Source organism: Rattus norvegicus, chromosome 16, assembly GCF_036323735.1.
Source record: "Rattus norvegicus strain BN/NHsdMcwi chromosome 16, GRCr8, whole genome shotgun sequence".
Taxonomy (NCBI): Eukaryota; Metazoa; Chordata; class Mammalia; order Rodentia; family Muridae; genus Rattus; species Rattus norvegicus.
In genome coordinates, this window is record NC_086034.1 from 53,096,522 (window position 1) to 53,120,984 (window position 24,463).

Sequence of the window (24,463 nt, forward strand, 5' to 3'; positions counted from 1 at the left end):
ATCTGGGCAGACATTTTTGTTTTTAAAAACACTTGAAGCGACAAAACCCAAGTGGTTAATTTGAGTATGGATGTACTTTCAGAACGTAAGGAGAATAGGAAGGCTTTTAAAAGCAGGAACACCACACACAGAAGTCCTTCTTCTTTATTGCGATGATGCCGCACGTGTACTTAGGAACTCTTCATGGTCGTCTCTTTCTTGGAAAACAAATAAATCTAAAGATGTGTGTGTGTGTGTGTGTGTGTGTGTGTGTGTGTGTGTGTGTGTGTTAAAAATAGATGTTTAGGGCTGGGGATTTAGCTCAGTGGTAGAGCGCTTACCTAGGAAGCACAAGGCCCTGGGTTCGGTCCCCAGCTCCGAAAAAAAGAACCAAAAAAAAAAAAAAATAGATGTTTACTCCGTTGCCTGAGTAACAGGAGGCACAGCAGAGTATCTAGCCTTGGGTTTGAAACCTGCCTGCATAACCCAACTAAGTGTAGGAACCACATTTTCTGGTTTTGAATCTTGGATATGTTTCAAAGCTGTTAGTTTTTTGCCTTAAAAGCACCAGAGGAAACTAGTAGGGATGTTAAAATACACAGGGGACTGCGCTGTGTGCAAACGTTTCTCTTTGGCAGAAACAGCTTCATCGACCTTTATACTTTTCACATCTTTTGTGAGTGTGCACTGAGTGTGGCGCCCAGATTGGAAGTAATGCATAACTGTTTGAAACGTTTCCCCATAGAGGCTGGCAGACCTTGCTAAAAGTAGTCGTGACAGTGCGAATGGGGCACAGCTTCAACTACCGACTAACGAGTCATTTCTCCACCTGCTCCCGATGTCGTACCACCAGAGAATCTGTCACGCTGCGAAGAACAGGGTTTGTCTCCTCAACCCAGGACACACGTGTTAACAGTCCCTTGATTCTGAATACAACGTTGGCCACGACTGTGTAGCGGTGTTAGACTAATTGATTCCTTGTTCATCTAATATTTTTTCCTCTACAAGAAGGGATCAATGCTGAGGCTTGGCTGGATGACATCATTCTCCTGGACACTAGGTAGCAAGAATATTGAAACCACCAATTATAGTTTTAGAAATGCCCCAGCACTGAATCTCATACCATGTAAACATATGTGTACTGGCTGGTTTTATGTGTCAACTTGACACAAGCTGGAGTTATCAGAGAAACAGGAGCCTCCCTTGAGGAAATGCCTCCATGAGACCCAGTTGTAAGGCATTTTCTCAACGAGTGATCAAGGGGGAGAACCCAGCCCATTGTGAGTGGTGCCGTCCCTGGGCTGGTGGTCCTGGGTTCTATAAGAAAGCAAGCTGAGCAAGCCAGGGGAAGCAAACCAGTAAGTGACATCCCTCCATGGCCTCTGCATCAGCTCCTGCTTCCTGACCTGCTTGAGTTTCAGTCCTGACTTCCTTTGGTGATGAACAGCAATGTGGAAGTGTAAGCTGGGTAAACCCTTTCCTCCCCAACTTGCTTCTTGGTCCTGATGTTTGTGCAGGAATAGGAACCCTGACTAAGACAATATGAGTGCAAACATTTACATAGTCATACAGCCTGGGATGTTAGCTGTATAACGACTTTATAACGAATCGGCTGTATTTTGTGATGGCCGTTTTGACTAACCATTACCATGACTCAAGAAGAGTGTGCTGGAAATAATTGTAAGCAATGGCGGCTTTTGTGGTTTGAGCCTTCTAACTCCTTTTGGTATAAAAGATGCTGAGGCTAATTGCCCAATTCAGCTTTGACTTCTAAATCTTCCATGTTAATTACAGGGTGAATCAGGATAAGACAAGCCGTTCAAGCTTTGTGGAACCTAGTTGGTTTTATAGAACAAAGTATGAAATGTCTTTAAAATCTTGGTAAATAGCATTACACTTATAATAACTCATTAACACACTAGGGTGGCTTGATTAGGGAAAAATATCCACCTCCATTTTTTGTTTCATACGCTTTCAGGTAATGAGTAAACGTGGACGGTGAATGTCCTACAATGCGATCAATTCCTCTGAAAGCATTTGTGCATTTGTAATTCCCAGCAGGGCTTCCAAATAGCAGTGCATAAGCTCCAAGCCTCCTTTTCTTTGTGATTTTCAGTTTTGTTCTCTCTCTCTCTCTCTCTCTCTCTCTCTCTCTCTCTCTCTCTCTCTCTCCCTCCCTCTCTCTCTCTCATTGGAATTGGGTGAAGAAAAATGACTTTATTTTCTACTCCCACCATAAAAGGAAGTCTTTCTAATATAGGCTTAAAACACGTTTTTGTTTAGGCTTTGCGAAGCATTAGTTTATGGGCCTCTAGTGTTATTTCCCAAAGCACAATGAAGTGTATACACCAAAGTTAAACAAGAAATTTAACGATGGCACAGAGAGGCAGCGTTCTGTCCAAGTCTTACATCATTGTTGATGGTCAAACAGTATCCAAAGACAAAGCCAATTAGATGCCTGCCAGTCCACTTTAATTCCTTCTTTTTCCACTTTTCTTGGAAAAGCACACGCAACACAAATTTCTTACATAGCAGTTTCTGTGGAGTCCAGCTCTTGGTTTGTTCTACCCGAGAAAACCATCAAATAATTCTTATTGAAAAGTAGTTATTGGGGGAGCCTTTTGGATCAATTCTCAATTTTAAAATATGTTTTTAAATGTTAGAGGCTTGTATTAAGGAATAATATTTTGAAGGAATGGAATGTTAGAGCGGCCATGGCACAAGTTACACGTTTGATGGAAAGCCACTGACAGCAGAAAAATGGGGCTCTGTGCAGTTACCTCCCAGTTCTGGAAATGACAACACTCAGAGACAGTTTACCTTAAATTTCTTATTTGATGACACTATTCATAGACAGAGTGTCCAGGCCATTACCATCTTTCTCTGAAGCAGTGTGCCTGACTCGTGCACTTAATTTCTCTTATTTACCTGCCCTTTTCTAAATCTTTCATGGGAAAGCTGTAGGAAAGCGAGAAACAAACGGCAGGAAGTGAAACATTTGATCCAGTCAAAGTGAGACAATGAATCTGTTGCATCAGGCTTGAAAATCATGAAGCTATTCGTTCGTGTTCACCCTTCAAGTGGAGGAAAAAAACCATTCTTAAAACCACCATTTTGGGGTTGGGGATTTGGCTCAGTGGTAGAGCACTTGCCTAGCAAGTGCAAGGCCCTGGATTCGGTCCCCAGCTCCGAAAAAAAGAAAAGAAAAAAAAAAACCCCACCATTTTGGGCTCCAAGTGTTTCTACTCCCCATTAGAGGATTGTTAGGGGAAATGTTAGTGAAAGCTTGCTTGTGTAACACCTTCTTGTTACCAAAACACTGGAGATTGAAGTTAACTTTATGGAAACAAACTGTGGCTGCCCATATAAAAGGAAGACACGGTTCTGTACAAAGACATAGACATAATGCTCTTCCTGCTTAGAAAGAGTCATTTTTTTTTAATTTGTCTCCAAAGAGCATCTTTCTTGTTATGTGAGGTACGCCATGTCTTTGAGTTATGTGACTGCAGGAATGAAAGTGACAGTTTGCTTGGTAAGCAAAGCTTTGAAGAAGGACTAACCACACACTTGTCTAGAGTGCACACACACACACACACACACACACACACACACACGCGCGCGCACATGCACACGCACATGCATACATCATTATACCTATATCTATACATTGACATGTTATTACTTGGTCTTGGTTCTAGATAACGGGACCTAGTTTTTCCTCTTTCAGTGAGTAGATAGTGCATTTAAAATAAGAAAGAATATTTTATCCAGTTGCCAGAGGTCACAATACTTGCTCCAACAAATTGACTTGGGTTGAGAAAGAAGAACTCAAATATTCTACTGTTTGTGGACATTTTCCATTCAGCCATAACAACGTTTAAATGTTCCCCAATGGCATTCACTTCCCCAGCTGACACACCTCTGTTTCCCAGAAGGCTGCTGTGTTTACATAGTTTTCACTAAAGGGGAAAAGTAAATCTTTTTGTAAAGAAAGGCATTACTTAAAACTTAGTTTTTTTTTTCTCCAAATGCAAAGGCCCCAAATGTATAACCTGTCAGAAGAAAATCTCTCTCCGTGGTGTCCCAGACGCTTGGAGGGCAGAGCTGCACGGAAATTCAGCTGTTTTGTGGACCAAATGCCTATGCCATGTGAGTTAGTCATGTTGAAATCTCTCTGAAGAACGGCATGAGGGGAAACCCTTTGATGATTAGGAGAGCTGAAATAGTTCTTATCTCTGAGCCAGTCAGACACTGGCTTCTTGGAGAGGGAGCCAGTAAGGACTAGGCATGACTCAAACGAATGGAATTTTAAAAGGCCCCATCTGAATGCCTGCTGTAGTTGTTAACCTAATCATCACCTCCTTCATTTTTTTTGTAAAAAAGAAATTCATTTCCTTTTCCTTATTTGTAGAATTGTATTTAAAAAAAAGTAAAAATTGGTAGTTTCTAACCCTTAAGTTCCAGATTTCTGGGTTAATAAAATGATTAAGAAGAGGTCGAAATATTTAAAATTAGAATTATGCCTTAAAAGCTAGTTCTTAGAAGAGCGATAAGCACAAACCACTGCATGCAGATTTGCAAGTCTCTTTTCTCACTGCAGCTCAGGAATGGTGGTTGACCTTAAATTCTGAAGGGAAAGCATTCTTAAATTGTCCCAGCATAGCTCAAGTACCCCTTGGTTGAATCAGTGCTTGCAGGAGGTGAGCAGCAGCTGGGATTGTGTCTCACCCTGGGTTTGGCCATTGATCGAACCTATTTAGTTACATTAAATCTTACATCTCAGGTTGGTGAGCAAGGAGTTTGAAAAACAAGGAGACATTTGGGATAGGGATGTGATTCGCAGACGGGTGCATGTAGGGCAGTGTTTAATGTGTGCTGTGTGCGGACAAAGAAATGGGGATTTTAACACATTGCATTCTAAAGCTCCAAGTTTGGACAGTCAACAGATGTGTGCAGAAGGCCACCGGGGTCCCCTCTTCATGAGCATTGCCTCTAAAGGACCAACCAATGTGCATGGAAGGTACACAGGCTTGTGCATTGCTGCAAAGCACTGTGCACACATGAGGGTGATGGACCTAGACCTCGGTGCTTCAGCTAACCTTTCTCTGTGTCGAATTGAGTGCTGACTGGGGGCGTTATCAGTCAACATACGGGACCCTAGCATGTGTGAGCTACTGATGGCTTTCAGATCTCTTTCCGCCATGTTTACAGCGAACATCTCTAATCCAAAATCCAGAAATCTATACTGTTCCTAAAAGAGGACTGTTTTGAGCAAAGATATGGTGTCAGAAACAGAAAGTTTGGCCTGGTGCACTGGCTCCCAGTGAAATGAGTGGGTTTATAATCCTGAACCTATGTGTCAAGATGTAAAAAACGGCAAAATTAAGCTTTATGTTGTCTGTTCGATAAAGTATCTCTCTGTGCATATACAAATGTTTCAAATTAACCTAAAGTTTCTGGGCCTGAGCACTTTTAACAGAGGAGAGCAGATCTACATTAGCTCTCCCACCTTTCATTATTTGCTCATGTCCTCTGCAGAGTGAAAGTCTCATCTGACCTAAATACACCACTCACTTTCCAAGATCACACAGAACTTCACAGTCGGAGTGACAGCTAAACTGCTCCTGGGGACCAGTCCTAGACATTGCTGGGAAATGCAGTTCATCTTCTGACCAGCTAATTTCACCCCTTGTTACTCTGCACTTTACTGGGTGCTTGCTGTGGGCTATACCTTGGGGCATCTCATCGAGGAGAACAGACCAATGGCTCCTGTCTTTAGAGTGTTCTATATTCTGTTCATTTTCCTTGAGGGCCATTCTCTCTTCCTTTTGCTCACAGTTTTTAGGCACAGGCTCTCCCTTCTCTTTTAGTCCAAGGCTGGGGCAAGAATCTTAGAAATCCTTCCCCTGTAGAGAGTACATGTCATGTTTCCTTTTCTGAGTGCAGGCCAGGGAGGGAACTGTGTTTTAACTGAAGTTTTGAAGGAGCACAATTTAGAATGACCTTTGTAATAGTCACAAGGAAGGGACTCTTCATTGTCACAGTGGCAGTGAAGACAGAAAGCTGTTAGGTGAGCAGGTGTGTGGTGTTGAACGTTGGGGAGGCTGCTGACACAGCTTCGGGGTTAAGGGGACAAGACACTAAGCTTAAGACTGCCCACTCAGTTGACAGGCCTTTGCTTACACTGCTATATTTAAATCTCTGAGTAGCCTGAGAGACTTGTACTTCTGTTCTGCTATGTCTATTTTATGACATGAGGACAGGGCCTCACTGGGGCAAGAAGAAAACATTCAGGACAAACCTGGGAGCCAACCAGCCCGACAAGGACAAGAGTGCTAAGTGTGAATCATAAATGTGCTCTCAGTCAATCTTCAATAGGTAGATAGAGAACAATGTGCTAGAAATATCCAGCATTTTAATAGAAATCTTGTTTCAAAGATGGTATTAAACACATACCTTTCTATCTCTAAGCCTTGGCAGCTTCTAAGAGGTTCCAAAGCCCTGTTCTTAATTAGATTTTCCAGTGTATTATAATTGAGGTTTGATTCAATGGGGGGTGGGGTTTCTGAAAGTAGACATAGCCAGATAGGCATCAGATGATTAGATTCATGTGGCTCAGGAGACAGGTTGCCTCAGGAGAAAAAGGCCTTTATCCTTTGTAAGTCAGCGGCCTGAGCAGAGTATCTCTGTGATAACAAACTTCGATTCTCTTGGGGTGAGGAAAATTGAATATAGAATATCAGAGCTGAGAACTGAAGAAGAATGTCAAAATAAGACCTGCTCCAGAGATCTTCAAGGACTGAAGAGCACAGTAATGATTAGATTAGAGACGCCTGCTCCACATGGTTCAGCCTAGTTTTCATTGTGCTTCTTTTAAACAACTTAAGGGTCTTAGATTTCATCATGGCCACAAGAAATAATAATAATAATAATAATAATAATAATAATAATAATAATAATAGTAATAATAGTAATAGTAGTAGTAATAAGGGTGGACTCCATGCAAATTAGTCATATTGTTCCTGATGAGATCGTGTTTTTCCCCTTGTTTTTTTGTATGGCATGGCCCCAATATGCATCCCTAGTTGGCCTGGAACTTTCTGTTTTGGACTGGCATTGACCTTTCAGCAATCTGCCTCTGTCTCCTAAGCTCTGGGACCACAGACATGCACTAACATGCCCAGCAGAGAATATACTCAATCTTTAAAGAGAGATATTTACCTAGGGACACTCTGTTTCTCCCTAGATGTAAGGACACAGGAATCCTAGGAATTAATCTCACAGAGACCAATCACAGCTTCACAGGTGACTTGCTCTGAGTTTCCGATTTGATACTTCTTCCCCTTCCCCTCCCCCAGGGAGCTACTCCACCCTGAACCGGAACTGTGATGTGACATCACTTCCTCTTAACGTCTTACCTGCGGTTCAGCCTCTAGGTTGATTTTAAAGGGATGCGCTTTCCCATCTTCCGACACCTGCGGGGACCATAAGCGAGTTTCTGCCCTGCAAATAAAACAAAGTTTGCGAACTCCAGATCCAAATGACACTTCTTATTAAAATATACATGATTTCCTATCATGTCTGTGGAAAGTATTAGCAACCCTCACTAATTTAAGTCCACAGAATTTGTCTTTTCCTTATTCTGTACGTTCTCATTTGGTTAGCGTTGTATTGTCAGTGTCCTTTCGAGGACCTGAGAACACAGAAAGCCCGCCTGGAGTGCTCGGTGTGGTTGCGGGAGAAAGTACATCTCCAGTGTGTGTAAAAACAACAGAAGGGGAGATTTACGGACATGCAGAAGACACCGGGAGGCAAGCTGCCCGAGTCTCTCTTCTCTCCTATCCTACCAAGGCCACCACAGGAGCCAGAGAGAGGTTGGCCGCATGGCTGTGTGCCTAGCATCACACAGCCATGCATTAGTGAAGCATAGGCAGAGGTAGAAAAGAATCTACTTTTCTTCATGAGGCTTGGATAGTTGATGGAGTCAGTCCTCTGTACCAGGGGAGATGGTCACTGAGTACAACATGGTAATCACATGCACGACCCCTATAACCAATCGCTACTTCACTATTTTCAGCTTTATACCAAGCCCGTCATAACAAGTTGGGTTCAAATTCTTGCGTTAGGAAGTGGTTTAGAAATCTCTGTATATTTAATGTATGCACATGTATTCTTTACACCTTGTAATAACCTCTTGATATGAACCTGTACAAAATGGCCGAGTGGATACCCACACTCAAACTTAACCTTTGGGCAAATCAGGGGATTCTTTATGAAGCATCTTTCAACCCTATTCTGTATCACAGTCATATGAGCAGCTATTCATTCTTGTGTCTTCATGGCTTTAATTACTTTCATTGTCAAGTCCCTCGGCTACTCTACGAAGAAGCCAGTCCTCTGTACCATTTTAATTTTGACATTTCAAAGATGTTTTTTGAAAATGGTTCATTCATAAATGCTAGACTGACCAATTCTGGTGAATACAAGAATAAAGCGGCAAATACATAAGAAACTCCATCAGAATTCTAGGCCTATGACATTACTCACGGGGCAGATGAGACCGCTTAGTTCTGGTTCAGGCTCTCCAGAAAAACAGATCAAGGTTTGACCCACTTAGCTGAGGCGCACCTGTCAATCTTGAGACACAACTGGTAAGATGCTGCTTTGATCCTGTCCTGAGCATCAGCATGAGTCATGGACTCCGTACCAAAGCCATCGATAGCCAGGATGACGTCTCCAGGGCACAGGTTGGCGGCTTCTGCCTTGCTTCCCGGAGTGATCTGGAGGAAACCGAGATACTGCTTCAAATCCGATACCTAGCAGCTTCTTGAGTTTTATACTTAGTAGTTACATGCTATCCTGGTAAGTTTTTCAGTAGTTTCACTTGTTGCCAAATCTTAAGCTGAATTTTTAAAGGAGCTCTCAGTTACTCAGTTGTTTTATTTTGTTATGTTAAATAATTTTCATACCAGCCATATTTTAAGCAACATATTATCTCTTGTTATTTTTAAAATATTTCATATAACTACATCTGTGACTATTTTCTTCGTTGAAAATGAATAATTTTAAAGCTTTTTTGTTAGCCAGAAATTTCTATTTTAAGATAGTTTTTCTATATTTTGACCTTGGAAGATGCCCTTGAGAAGATCAATAGTCTAGAGCCATCATGACTTAGACTAGATCCCTTATAGATAGTCCTCCAAAATAGCTCTGATGTTTTTCTGCCATCTCTGTAGAGACACAAGAAGTTGGTCATCTGAAATCTGGAACAGGTCCCCAGCAAGGGCCCAACCATGTTGATACCCTAACTTAGATTTCAGGCTTTTAGAACTCCAAGAAGCTATTTTCGTTACTGAAAAGTCACGGCTTAAACTATAAAAGCTTAAACTAAGACAAAATTTCTAAGTCTAGAAATCTGGCGAAAGGGTCACCCTTGAACTGACCAGAAGAAACCTGACAATCTGAACATTTACAGCATTCTAGAGAACTGGGAAGAAGAAAACCAGAAGTTCAAGGAAAGATGAAATCTCCCAGGAAGGGAGGACCTCTGCCTCCACGGGTGTATCTGTGACAGACAATGGAGAAAGAAGTGGCCAACATAGCAGCTGTTAAGAAAACTCAGGTAAAACAATACATTGCTAATGGCTTGGTGTAAGTTAGCAAGAATGTGAGGAACCACGGGGGACCAATGACACAAAGGACGTTTGTATTCACTCCTGTAATCTTCTCCATGAATGAAGAACAGTGGGATAAGTAGAAAACATAGAATAAGATGATCGGTTTTAATTAAATCTGGTCAGTAACTACATTAAATATACATGGTCCAAACATGTTACTTAAAAATCAGAGATTTTTCAAAATGGGGGAAAAACAAAATTCATTTTTTTTCCTAGCAGAATGTGTATGAATTTTTAGAAGTGGAAAATGAAAAGGATGATACTTTAGGATATAGGAAAATATATGTTACTGTATTTTTAATGCTTAGAAATAGAAAATATAGAACATTAGTATGCTAAATATCCAGTTAAAAATGAAAGGTTATTTTTCTGGGTAAATTTTTCTCCCATTTTTCTGTCTGTACTCACATCGCTATCTCTCTAGCTCACTGTCCAGACGTCTGATCCCATTCCTGCTCTCCTTTATATAACACACAATGGCTATTCTGATTTCCTTTAAGTTCCTCAAACAGAGCAGCAATACTTTACCTCCTTAAGGTTTTACACCCACAGCTGTTTCTATATGAAATACTCCTCACTTGACGGCTCTTTCTTATCCTTTAGGTTTAGGTGCAAATAACGCATTTTAGAAAATCCCTGAAAGTTCCGAAGTTTCCTTTTTCTAGTCCTTCAAACGTGTTATTTATCTTTATATCTTGTTTATTTCCTTCATGAAGATTAGATTTATCTTGTATTTGCTTAGTTACTTGTGTATTACTGTCTTCTCAACTAGGCTGCAAGTTTATGTGCTGGAGGGTTTCTGACTCATGCTGATTTTGCTGGAACTTAGCAGCTTTACCATGGTTCAAAAGGTGTATAAATTCAGGATGAACCATACTTTGGGCACTGTAGTTTGGTCTTTTGCTTAGCTGGTAGTTTGCAGTGGAACACTTGTTAGTGGTTTTGAAGGTAACTTCAGAGCTCAGGTCAAGTCAGGAGAGGGGGAGGAGGAATGGGAAGGGGAAGGGAAGAGGGAGGAGGAAGGGGAGGGTGAGGTGGGGAAGGGGGAGGGGGAGGATTCTGAAGTTCAGGCTAGACAGGTAGACAACATTCTGTGAGTATATCATGCTTTTAAGCTACTGTGTTGGGCATGTTAAATCTATCAAGATGCATTATGCATGTAGTTTCAACTTTTGATGGTGTTATCAGGATATAACCCCATCCTAGGTCAAGGATTATCTGTATTTCTTATGTTTCACAGTTTATTTTTCAGTGTTTAAATTCAGTAAATGAAAAACTGAAGAATGAATGGAAAAGTCATTTAAACAAGTCATTTATATGAAGAAAAAGCAAGTATTCAAAAATTGTGTGTGTGTGTGTGTGTGTGTTGTGTATATATGATCTTCCCCCAACCCCCATGACATGCTCACAGGCACTATTGCACACATCTTCATGTGTGCTCTTAGTACAAAGGAGGACATTAGGTGTCTGTGTTATCATTTTGTTCCTTATTTACTGTGATGGCTTGTATATACTTAGCCCAGGGAGTGGCACTATTAGTAGGTGTGGCCCTGTTGGAGTAGGTGTGTCAAGGTGGATGTGGGCTTTAAGACCCTTATTCTAGCCTCCTCGAAGTCAGTCTTCTCTTAGCATCCTTCAGATGAGGATGTAGAACTCTCAGCTTCTCCTGCACCATGCTTGCCTGGATGCTGCCGTGTTCCTGCCTGATGATAATGGACTGAACCTCTGAACCCTGTAAGCCAGCCCCAATGAAATGTTGTCCTTATAAGAGTTGCTTTGGTCATGGTGTCTGTTCACAGCAGTAAAACCCTAACTAAGACATTTCCTTTGAGACAGGATCTCTTACTGAATTTGTAACTCCCCATTTTCCTGCTAGGCTGGCTAAGTAGAAGCCACTTGTTTCCACAGCTTCACAGTGGTTGGGTGTAAGGCCCAACCGTGCCTGAATTATTACTTGGGTGCTGGGGATTTGAACTCAGATTCCCATGCTTGGTCAGCAAGTACTCTTTCTATACTGAGCCATTGTCCCAGCCCAGTTTATGTTTATTATTGTGAACTTACCACTTTTATATTTGGAAACTGGAAACTGTAAATCAGAATTTACTCATGAGTCTTATTTTAATCCTCAGATTGCTCTAGGAATAAGCTCCAGTGTTCCTAATATGGCACTCCAGGATTAATAGTCAATTTATTGTTTTTAATTTGCTTATTTTGTTCCATTATGAGCCCCTAGAGAGAGTCAAGTTTATTTAGATAAAGATAAACTTCAAAAATAGTTAAGTCCTCGTGTGTCCCAGTCTTGGAAACTATTGCGGGATTGTTTATTGTGCTGGGTTAATTCCATGTCATGAGGATTTTCTAGTGGGAACAGTTGATAGAAGCTTGGTGAGGACAACTAGGCTTATTACATCTTAGCCTCTGGGGGCTACGTCATAGCTACTTTTATTTAGAATAAAGTTTCCATCCCCAATGGCCCTTGTAGGAATAAAAGGAATCCTGATTGTTTAATATTCGTTCAATATAGAATATGCAGAGTAGTATTTCCTATTTTTAAGCTTCTAAGGTCAGAATGCTTCCTTGGAGTTAAAACATTAAAGGGGCTTAGTGTGTCTGTCTGTAAAGCCCCTCTTAGGTTTAATAATACAGTTGAACAGAATCAAGTTGTAGAACAGTCAATTCTGATCTGGAAGTGTTTAACTTTTTTTTCCTGTTTTAACTTTGGTTATGATGAATAGAAAATAGAGCCGTGTATATATGTGTGTCTGTATGTGTCTGTGCTTGTACACTGTGCTACTGGGTGGGTTAAATGCCTATACACATTTTAAGCAGACATCAGACCTTAAATGTTGAACATGTAATAAATATTGACTTCATATATTGAACAGACTTCAAATACCAAAGTCAAATAGTTTAGGTATTAGAAGGCACTAAATTTTATTAACAGTAACTCCAAAAGTTAAGGATATCACCTTAGCTTCCTACAAAATGATACATTTTAAAAAACTGTTTTCACGTTTTTTGGCAAGGCTCTGTGATAGGCCGAGCAGAAAGGAATGTTCTGTTTTTACCAGAAAGAGATTTTAGTAGCCCAGGGCTTCCTGAGAGCAGCTACAGGACTGGTCACCAGGCATTTTAGAAGCTGGTCTGGGCAGCTTTAACTCTCATTTTGACATGGAGTAGAGCCATCTGAAAAGACAGCCTCAACCGAGGGATTGCCTGGATGGACCTGTGGGTATGTATGTAGAGGATTGTCTTGACTGTTGATTGATGTAGGAAGGCCCAACCCTTGTCAGCAGTATCCTCCCTAGGCATGTGTTCCTGAGACAACAGGAAAGTCCGTAAAGCTGTCTATCTGACAGACAGCTTCCATTGTAGTTCCTGTGTATGTCTTGCCTGTGAAGTGAGCACACGGTGCTGTGTGACATAGGAAAAAGTTCAACCTTTCTCTTCCTTCAGTGATAACTGGGACCTGGAGTTGTAAGCTGAAGCAAACCCCTTTTCCTCCACATTGCTTTTGGTCAGGGTGTTTTATCAGAGCAACAGAAAGGAAAACAGAATGGAATGTTGCCAATGATGGTGAGAACCCACTTCTGACTTTGTTTTCAACAGGGTCCTTATGGCTTTTAGTCCTGCACAGATGGGTGGACCAGGTACAAAAGGGATATATGGAGAGAAGGAGACATATGATGCTTCTAACCTAGTTCAGCAAGGTTGATGATTAGAATGGTAATGACTAAAATGCCTGCTGACCTGACTTGGTTTTTGTAAGTTAAACCATTCACTGAGGTATTCTGAGTCACTATTCATGACTAATTTATACTGCTGCTTTATCTTGACGTTCTACTATTATATTATTACTTTGGATTTTTTTTTTATTGTGCCCTCAGCTTTTTATTACTGTGCTTTCTCCAGTTGGGAGAACAAAGAGGTGAGATGAGGCATAGGGTTTTAAAATGAATTATTTCGTATTTGTGGTCATTAATGTCTTATTAAGGTTACCAGGGAGATAAGTGGCTGTAGCCCCACAGTCAAGCACTCAGCATTGTGATTTTAACCTTCTCTGTCACAAGAATCACCTGGGGCCTTGTCGGCCGTAAAGACTCCATCCTACAGCAGATGTCTGGAATCAAGACTCAGAACCAATAGGAAGGGCCAGGAGCTGCGCTATTTGCAGATACCCTGGATGGTTTTGGCTCTTCATGTCAACCTATTCAGTTGTCCCTCATCCCCTACCAAGTGAACATTGGAAGCCTTGTCAGACATATAAATCCCTCCAGGAACTGAGGACTATGGTAGTTTCTAGGGTGACATTCTCCTCATTTACACAAAATATGCTCGTGACCCTGATCATAGGTGTTTTCAGAGAGATCTGCAAGATTCTAATGTACAGTCGGGGCTGAAACAGTGACTTTACTGTCGTGATACTATTATTATTGGGGCTTTTAATTTTGCTTAATTCTTAAGACAATCTTCCAAAAACAGCTACTTTTATTTTTATGTGAGAACATCGATGCTCAGAAATTGTAAGATACTCACATGGGGGTTATTCCATGAAAAATCTGAAATTCTGTTGAAGCTGTCTCACAGGTTCTTTCACTGCTCTGTGCAGCCTGTGGGTAACCTCCCCACTCCTTGCCTCCTGCTAATTCTCATGCCATACTTTGCTTGTAAAATTTTGGACCAGTTTGTCATGGTACCATGTTTATGTACATACATGTCCCTTCTTCCACTGCTATGTGTACTTCTCAGAGGGGAGAGGTCCATCTAAATTATAATCATTGTCCCTCAGTGTCTTTCACTTAACAGGATATTTTGTAATCAATATTATGAACATATGAACCAATGCTTCTCTGTAGATACCATTGTTGCTAGCACAAAGTTACACTGGGTTTAATTCACATCGATTTTTCTACTGCCCTTGTTTTATCCTAGGACAAGATTGTGCCCAAACTCTAAGCATTCTATCCTAAATTTTCAAATTTCAAATAAAGTTTAGATTGAAGTACCAGATTTGTGAGTACCTGCATGAGTGCATGCATGTGTGTGTGTGTATGTGTGAGACAGAGAGAGAGAAAGAGAGAGAGAGAGAGAGAGAGAGAGAGAGAGAGAGAGAGAGAGAGAGAGAGATGCAGGCATTGAGAATGCACTGGCAGGGTCTGAGTTGGTCCTCAGTTCTAGCTCAGCCACACTGACCCTGAAGTTCCCTGAGTTGAAGGAAGCCAGGGATAAAGGGGAGGGAAGATGGCCTCAGAACAGGACCTAGCACCTGAGTTTGTGCTGCATTCCATATCAGAATTTTACAAATGTCAACAATTTGTGTCTTCTGTGAGAGTAAACCCACTTCCTGGTTGGTCAAGAAACTTCCTTAGGATCTTCTTACAAAGTAAAACAAAACAAAACAAAACCACTCCCAAAGCAAAAAAACAACCAACCAACCAGGAAGACACTCCAAAACACAAGAAGCCCATGTAGAGATGTGAACCTCAAACATTGTTCTATGAAATGCAGTGTTTGAAGTATGCACAGTCTGTATGTTTCTGTCATTATGTGACAGGATGTCTGACACACCTATAGAGGGAGTAGAAGGCTACCTAGGCTGCAACCAGTGTAACTCAAACCCGACTCTTGTGACTCTCTCTGTCAGCCAGGCCTCACTTCCTAAAAGCGCCTCCTTGGCCCTCAACATTCCTAAAGGCTGAGCATTGGAAACACAATGCAGTGGGAGGTCCTTCAGACTTGAACTGTAATGTGACACTCTCTCATACAAAATGTAGTGCAGGGGTTGTCTAGAAAATCTTGGGTCTGGTGGTTTATTTTCCTTCCTTTTGATGTGAGTGTGTGTGTTTCTTCAAATTATACTAAATTTTATTTCACTGATTAGTGGGGTTTGTGAATAATTATGGGACAGAAACTCTTTGTGGTAACTCTGTGAACTGCATTTCCAGAAGATGGAGTGGGTAACATATGTTGCCTTGAAGCAGGACACAGGGCACAGTACAGCACCCTGGAACCCTGATTTTGGATACATGCTCCTCTGGTAATAATGCGTTTGGTAGCCTAGTTCCTCTGCCTCTATAGACTATACACATACACCCCACTCCTGACAGTGAATGTATTTAACAACTTTAGAACCCTCTAGAAAGCTGAGGCAAAACTGGGTTTTCTTGCAAACTCTTAGGAGAATTTTCTACTTCCTATCTTATGTGTATGTGTAATTGACTTGGCATATAACTAAAACCAGGTACATTGTGGGAATGACATATGCAGCCATAAAATAAGTATATATCCTAATCTATCAATCAACACGGAAAACTGCCTAAGACCCTCAGTAACCAACTCCCTCCTCTTCTAAGTCCCATAAAAAAAGGCCCAGAACAAAGATCAGAACCTGGAATAGTCTCACTCATAAGGCTCACAGTCAGATCTTGGATCTGTATTCAGAATAAAGCGATCTTGCTACTTTTTCAAGTCTGTGTGAGCCATTATTTTCAATTCTTTGGATTGGAGGCCAAAGCTCTGGTAGCCTTGGCCCAGACCCTATCCACCAGTAGCCCTCCCGCAAGCTCTGGCTGGAGCTCCGCTGTCTCCCAAGGAGCAGGAAATTACTATCTGGAAGCTCCTTGACTGAGAATGAGGCTATATCCCAAACAACTGTCACTTCTTTATGCAGCTGAAGACACCTTCAATTAACCAAAATCGAATATAGCAAACCGGCTGAGTGTCCTACTGCAGAGCAGCGCAATACACCGCGGAGGCTCACGGTTGCTCTGCTGGTCACGTGGTTGACACTAACTGTGGCTCTTCACCGCTCTCCAGGGTCGAGACAGAGTAGCAGTCAGTTGCCAGCCGGCAGAGGCAAAAACTCAAAGTATGGTCTGAATTGAAGGCGTGACACTTGCAAACCATTATAAAGTGTCAGTGCCATGAACAGAGGGCCCTACATAGTCTGCATTTATACAGCACCAGGCAGGAAGGGCACATACAGTCTAGCTTGGTCGACAAAACCAAACATAATGAGAAAATGCCTCTCATAGATGGAAATTCTTTTAATACTAAGTACTGACATTTTAGTTCTTTGTGTCCTTAAGAACCTAACCAGACAGGTACCTTTGTTTTGGAATGAGTATCTGAGAGTTCGAGCTACCTATTTATGGCAATAAAGTTATGTAAAAGGCGAGCAACATAATCATTTGTATTATAGTATATTTCTTTTATAACATAGGTGGTGTACCGGATGCTGCTATGTATTGAACAGTTTCCGATGTAAAAAGGTTCCTGCCCCAGGGAGCAAGTGACAGAGTAGGATACGATTAAGTATCTTGGGTACAGACAAGATAAAAAGAGGGGCTAGGCAGAAAGCTGCTCTTGCGCAATAGATGAAATGACCATGATTAGAGGATTAGAGGAGGGCTCAGGGAAAATAGGTTTTCATAGGCTGAGAGGACCATGCGGTGGGGTTGGAGGAAAGAATTCTGGGAGAGAGTGATGTGTATCAGAAGCACAGCCATGCCAGGGAGATCATAAACAGCCCAGAGCTGTGGCATCACTGTCCTTGTATGGAGTAAACAGAGGAACGGGAGAGGCAGGGAGGAAAAGAAGTCGGAACAGAGAGTAAAAGGCCGTGCTGAAGAACCTACCTTCTGTTCTCTAGGAGCTAGCGACATCACTGAAGGATGCTTAGTGGAAAAAATGAACAGACAGTCCCCTTGGACCTGTCAAAGGCGGGTGGTAAGAATGTGCAGGGTGACTTGGAGACCACAGGCAGGCTTCCGGGCAGGAAGTTATGACATCTTGAACAAAGACAGCGGCCCGAAGAAGAGCACCACTGACAAATTGGATGTCACTGGGGACAGTGAGGGACGTTTTCCTCACGTGTAGACTTAAGTGATAGAATAATGTTAATTCTACAAGACAGAATGACTGCCTCGCGCAGCAGACACTTTCGATGAACACTTCTGAGGTTTTTATCCAAATGATTTCTCGTGTCTCTATAATTATTCTGGACAAATTCTTAATAAGAATTCATGAAGGCATAAAAGCCCAAGTGAGTGGGCTTGCATTGATTTAGCAAGAATCCCTGATATGCATGGCTCTGGGGATACTTGGGGTCAAATAATTCAGTCTTATCTGTTCCCTAGATGATAAAACCATTGAAAAGGTGTACTTTAAATAAATAATGTCCAGTTTGTTATTGAATCAAGTGCCCACAGTTGTGACACACATTAGCTATGAGTTAAAAATCCAAGACAGAATGGCTTTTCAAATAAAAATATCATGTCATCGAATACATTTACCCATGATCCCTGTAGTCTGAATGCAGATGTAAGATTGCATTAAGATAAACCTTGCTTTTAATGTCAACAATTCCAAGTTTCAAACATATGATTCATTGGACAGTTATGTTCCAGAATAATAGTAAGATAATTCTTTTATAAATTTCTTCAAGGGTCTTTATGGCATAATTCATCCTTTCGGATTTAATTTAAATATGATTTATTCTTTGTTATGATTCAAGAGCTTCTGTTACTTAATATGAGCAAGTGGAATCTTATAAACTACGCGTATTTCTTAGAGACAGTGGAAACTGTTTTCTTTGGTAAATCTATAAAAGGAATTGCTTGGCCCACATCACGGAAGCATTTTCTGCTTAATTTACTTAAGAGCATTTCTGGGGGTATGTTTTAATGTCTCATATAAAAACACATGTCAGATGTGTTTACATGTTTTTGAAAAATGTAAAACAAAGCTCGAAATGGGCCATTGTATGCATCCCTGTGATACATGCTTTGGGGTTTTTAAAAAGCATAGAGCTTCACAAATAATATTAATGCACGTACGTTGCCCTATTCAAGATCCGTGAATGATCGGGTTATAGAGCATGTACTCATAAACTATAGCATGAGCAGTAAGAAAAGCATAACGTTTACAACATAAAATTATAATATTTAAAAGCTTGTGCCTTTCACGTTTAGAATGGCTTGCATGAGTCACTGGAGAGATTGCTTTCAAAAGTTGGGGGAGTTACCAACTAGATGCTTTACAATTAGTCGAGAAATTTGTTGACAGAAAAGGATCCCTGGGCTTCATTTTTGCACCCTCCGTCTTGATGGGTTTGCTTTAGATAACCTTGGAATAAGGCAGTTCAGTTTTTGCCTCTCAGGTCTTATTTCTCAAGGTTATTAGACTGAGTGGTTTCGTTCTATCAGACAAACTATTGCCCAGGTTTTCTTTGTCGTTTGAATTATAGGTAATGTTTCCTCAGCCAAGTTCCCAGCTTTGGAAAAATATTTATCCAAAATGCCTGGAAACGGAGGAATACACATTAGTGATATTTTCCCTGTCTGGCTGATATGAGAGGTTCCAACTTGGCCAGTTCAAGTTGTGCCCTGCGAACAGTACCCCGCTAAAGTTCTCATCCAGGTAAGAAAACTGCTCACATGCAAGTTTAGCGCCACCAAATAACTGAGAGAGTGATACCTCTTTCTTACTCCCCGTATCTGTTTGATATGAAAGGAAAGGGGATAGGGAAAAGCCAAAGCACCCCTCAGCTCTGAAGCCCTCCTCTGAGCCCAGGAATCCGCACTGCCAGTTGACCTCTCTGGGAAATGTGGCTGGGGATCAAGGAAAAGGGAGGCAGAGTTTGTGAGCCGCCTTGGTTAAATCTCAAAACTGCTTTGCACCCTTCCTGCTTGTTGCTGAAGTCCACTGGGAGCCCAGAAGCTCTCTCAGGCCCTGCCAGTGCACCATCCTGCCTCCCTCCCTGGGCTTCTTGGTTACTCTCTTTTAACTCCAGGGCCACTCTCTCAGACCCAGGTGACATGTACCAAAAAATCAGAATGGAAAACACCTACCCTGGTGATGACCAAAGGCTGGTTGAAGTCTATGCCTCCTGAGAGTCTGAAGCCCCAGGGCGCAGGGCCCGGGAGAACTACGTTTTGGGGCATGACGCCTTCCTGTGAGAGGGTCCAGCGATCGGTGTCTCTGCAGAGCGCTAGTCTCGGAACCCGGACAACCCACTTAGTTCCCGGGGGCTGCAACCTAGCTGAGAATGCTGTCCGGGAGTTTTATCCCTGCTGCGGAGTGACGTCACTGGCCTCCCCTCCTCCCCACCCCCTCCCACCAAGGAGAGCTCCAACTTTGGAAGTGAGAGACAGCGCCTGGCTTGAGGAGCTCCCAGCTGGGTGCAGTCGCCCAGACCTCTCCCCGCCCAAGGAGGCTTCGGGTTACAGCTTCCCTCTTTCCCTTAAGTAACACCTGTCCTCCTGTTTATCGTCTACTCGCTCAGCAGTGCACTTTACTGGGAAGTTAAAAGCAATCACACCACAGCCTCTACGCTTTCAATTAAAATAAAACCCAAGCACATCCAGGCACTTAGGAACTGAGCAGTTTTGAGCGCGTTAACGTGTTCCCCTATCTAGCTTTGGTCAAGTTAAAGTCTTCATTTATATCAGCTGTAAAACAGGAGTAATTATTGTACTTGTAGGAGTATTGGGGGAATTTGGGTGGCAATAAAATGAAATGTTTCTGCACAGCGCCCCGCATAGCATAAAAAAATTTCAAGTATTTCTATAATTAAAATATATGTTCCCAACCAGGTGTGTCTTTGTGATATAGAAATGACTTTGTTATATGTGAAGTTTATGCTCGGAATCACCCCTTTTCTTGCCCTGCTTACCCGTCAATATTTAAGTAAGTTTTCATTTTAAGTTCGGGCTACATTCATAACTATTCCAGCCACAGGTGGCAGCATACTGCTTAGGCTCTGCATGTTGGACACGACTGATACACAGAGGCAAGTATCCGAATGATCTAGGAGTTGAAGCTTCTCCGCCTGGGTGCTGCAGCCAAAATGAAGGCGTCTATGGGAGCGAGAATAAATGGGACCCAGAGGCCCCTCGGATTGATGGAAATGGCAGTAGGTCACCAAGGAGATGACTATTTGTCGATCACCTCTGTGGTCCAGGTGAGGTAATGACTGCTTTACCTGTGGCTTATTGCGTTTGCACCAGCCCAGCAGGTTGCTATGGCTAGAGTCCTTTCTCAGGTGAGGGAATAGCTTCTCTGATTTGCAAGAGCTCACATAAGATCCCATAGCTAACGAATGGTGAAGTAAAATAAACAATCCAGGTTGGCTCAACTCCTGCGTCTGCTTGGTACAGGAGTAGAGGTCAGGGGCGTCTGAGTAGCATCCTGGTTTAGATGTAGTGCAGAATCAAGTGTATGTGGTGCCATGGGTCAGGACGCTCTGATTCCCAAGAAGAGAGGCAAGGATGTGGAAAGAGAAGTATGAAACGCCTAAAGACCGGAGGAGGAAGCTCTTGGACTTAATGTGCAATAGCGTAGGGCCATCCCGGCCCAGGAGAGCCAGTTGCAACATTGCATTGGATGTGCTTGGAGAGAAGACAAAAGAGATTCAAGAATCTGTAAATGGAAGGAATCAGTCTGGGAAAGTGCAGGACTGGAATGGCCTCAGTCCACCCAGAGCCAGGAATGGCATCACTCCACCCACTGTGCTGGGCTGTCCAGGTCTCAGGGGAAAGGCCATTTTTCCAGTTCTGGGTATTTTCCAGTGTCCCACCTATGTTGAATTATCAGTAAAATAAACATAACATATTCTGTTGATTTTTGTCTGCCTCGGAGGGGTGTCTGAGTGCAGAACACATTTTCTCTGTCAGTCACTGGCTAGGTTGTTGTATACGTCCCTCCACACAAGGGTGTGTGTGTGTGTGTGTGTGTGTGTGTGTGCCCACATACACCCGCATGCACAGTCACACACACAGATGTTTGCACACGCATAACCATTGCAAAAAGAGTGAGATGTGTAATTGTCACCACCAATTATTTTAAACTAGTTCGTGAGCTGGCTTCTAGGTCAGGTTGGCTCCACTATTCTTTTTAATCTTTGTACCAAATATCTGGTGCCATTAGATCAGAGCTTCTTCAACTTTTCCCATTAATGACTTGTATTTATTCAGGAAATTTTATAGGAACCTGGATATACATACCTATATATATACATATATATACCATACCTACATATATACACATACACATACCATACATACATACATATACACTGGGGATTGGTAATAATGCTATTTGTGTTAATTTGGCTCCACAAATCACACGGGAACCCGCACATCCTCGCTGAGGGTCCCTGCCCCCAGTTGACTCTGATTGGGAAATAAAGTTGCCAGCGGCCAATGGCTGGTCAGGGAGACAGAGGCAGGACTTTTAGGTTTTACCAGCAAGAAACACAGGGATTCTGTCATGAGAAGGACTTAGGAGATGGGAAAGTACGGGAGGGAGATATAGCCGAAATGTAGATTCAAAGGAGGAAGTGGCCCCAGAGGGCTGCCTAGTGAGGTCCAGGGCAGCAAAGATAAAATATAGATTTAGTAAGTATTAACTCAGGAATGTAGGAGGGGAGTGTTTTATCTACATGGAGGTTCAGGAGTGGCCGAGCCACTGAGCTAGTTAATGCATATTAAAATATAAAGGTTGCTTGTGTGTCTTTTCATTCATGAATCCAAAATATTTGTGTGGGTATAGAGGAGGTCTGCGCATTGGTAGGAACATAGAGCAGATTTAATAATTACCAGTACACAGATATCATATATACACATACATCATAAATACACACATATATAAGTATATAAGCCAAAAATAATTAATAATAAATCATAAAGAAATCTACTTTAAAATTCCTTGGTATGCATATATTCTTGTAGCAAAGCAAGTTAATATACTAATGAATGAGCATGCTTGCTTATTTTTACATAAACATTAAATTCTGCCTCAATTTTCGGTACTGATGAACACAGACTACCTGTCTGCTTCTCAGAGCTGAGCTCTATCTTACCTTTATAATTGTGAGTGCTTAGCATATCACTTCCCACGAATATGTAGGATTGAATGATGCAAACATGTTTAGGGCCACATCAGAAAGTTTTGAAAATTCTGCGCTAGTTCCAAGCCAAAAGAAGCCGCTTAATAATTTTGTGTCATTGAAGCCTGTGGCTCGAACCACAATTTTCAAATCAATTATCCTAAGACGTAGTTGCATGGTCTTTCATTCACTTTCATTCCCCGTTTTCTCCTTTGTAAAGCAAACGGCAGAGCCCTGTTTTGTAGAGACGGAATAAGAATGGTGATAGAAAAACATTGCCAGCATTTGTTTTCTGGGATCAACCGTTCTGCTTCTCTAAAAGCCTATGCAGAGTAAAAACATGGCACTCACGCAGGCTTTATAGTGTTGCATGGTATAGGGCACATGCAGTGTAAAGTGCACATGTGTGTTCAGACCCCAAGCTAGAACCCAGCCAGGAGGTGTAACATGGGCCAGCCCTTGCCACGCGTGTGCACTCACACACACACACACACACACACACACACACACCCCACAAATTAAACATTTTTTAAAGGCAGTTGTGATGTTAATACAGGCAGCATTGATATAACAATTGTATACCACCCAATGGATTCCTAAGGGTTTTTGGAGTAGGGAAAGAAAAACCTGAACGGAGTAGCCTCTTTACATCCGGTGTCAGTGCGGTCAGCAGGAGGGCACCCAGAGATGACTGTCAAGGTGGAAGGGACAGCAGCTGCACATGAGTTACATTTTCACAGGTTTGTTTTCTGTTTTCTTTTTCTTTTTTAAAAGAAGACCTCAGAACAGCATATTTGTTTATTTATAATTTTAATTTTTATTGAGAATATTTTCAATATAACCCTGATAGCTGTTTTCCTCTCTCCCAACTCCCCACCACCCAAATCCAAACCCATATGTTCTTTCTTTCACTAGAAAACAGACAACTAAACAGTCAGACAAACTGGAATAGGACGGACAGAAAAAAAAAAAAAGAACCAAAGAAAAAGCACAAGAACATACAGCCAGACACACATACTCTGTCTGTCTGTCTGTCTGTCTGTCTGCCTGCCTGCCTGCCTCTCTCTCTCTTTCTCTCTCTCTCTCTTCCTCCCTCTCTCTCTCTCTCTCTCTCTCTCTCTCTCTCTCTCTCTCTCTCACACACACACACCACAAAACAACCAAAATTAGAAAATGTAATATATAAGCCGAAAGACTTTAAAAAATGTCCAAAGAATTATGTAACAAGACCCTAAAAAATACCATTGAATTTTGTTTTGTGTTAGCCATCTATCTACTGCTGGGTATGGGACCTGCCCTTAACTGTAGTTTGCACACCCAGTGAGACTCTGTGGGAGGAAAGTGATTTTTCCTTTGCCGGTGGTTGTCAATAGGAGATAGCTCCTAAGGGATGTGAGCTTACGTCCACTTCCCCTCTCAGTGCTCAGGTCCTATCTGGCTTAAACCTGTGTATGCTGCCACAGTCTCTGTGAGTTCATATGTGCATCAGTCTTGGTATGTCTGGAAGTCAGTTTCCTTGTTGTCTCCATCCTTACTGGCTTTTACAATATTTCCTCTTCTGCATAGATCAGTGAGCCCTATGGGGAGGGATTTCATGGAGACATCTTATATGGGACCGAGTGTTCTAAGACCTCTTAGTCTCTGCAGATTGTTTAATTGTATGTCTCTGTATTTGGGAAAGATGTCAAGAAGTTTGTAAGGTTGGATGTAGGTGGGCAATGCTACTGAGCAAAGCCTTATTCTTTTGGGTCTTTTAGTTTTTTGAAACATGTACCCAGCACTCCCTGTAGAGTGCAGCCTTTGCCTCAGACTCCTGAGTCCTACAATTGCCACCTCTACCCCATGCCAGAATTCTCCTAAGTTCTTATCATCTTTTTCAAGGAAATTAGTAAGTCAAGAGACATGGGAAGCATAAGCA

General features: G+C 42.0%; 1 protein-coding gene across 3 annotated transcripts in view; it reads right to left on the minus strand.

Annotated features, from left to right (window-relative positions):
• Positions 1–19,974, minus strand: part of Pdlim3 (PDZ and LIM domain 3) — a 31,476-nt gene extending 11,502 nt beyond the window's left edge. The window contains exons 1-3 of one of the 3 annotated variants that reach the window (XM_006253119.5): positions 19,508–19,974; positions 8,608–8,759; positions 7,398–7,482 (exon numbers count right to left, since the gene is read on the minus strand). In XM_006253119.5, coding sequence (XP_006253181.1) covers positions 7,398–7,482; positions 8,608–8,759; positions 19,508–19,600 — 330 coding nt within the window. In that variant the 5' untranslated portion in view covers positions 19,601–19,974. The remainder of the gene's footprint in view (positions 1–7,397; positions 7,483–8,607; positions 8,760–19,507) is intronic. The other 2 variants (XM_006253120.5, NM_053650.2) reach the window with 2 other exon arrangements.
• Positions 19,975–24,463: the final 4,489 nt, after the last annotated feature.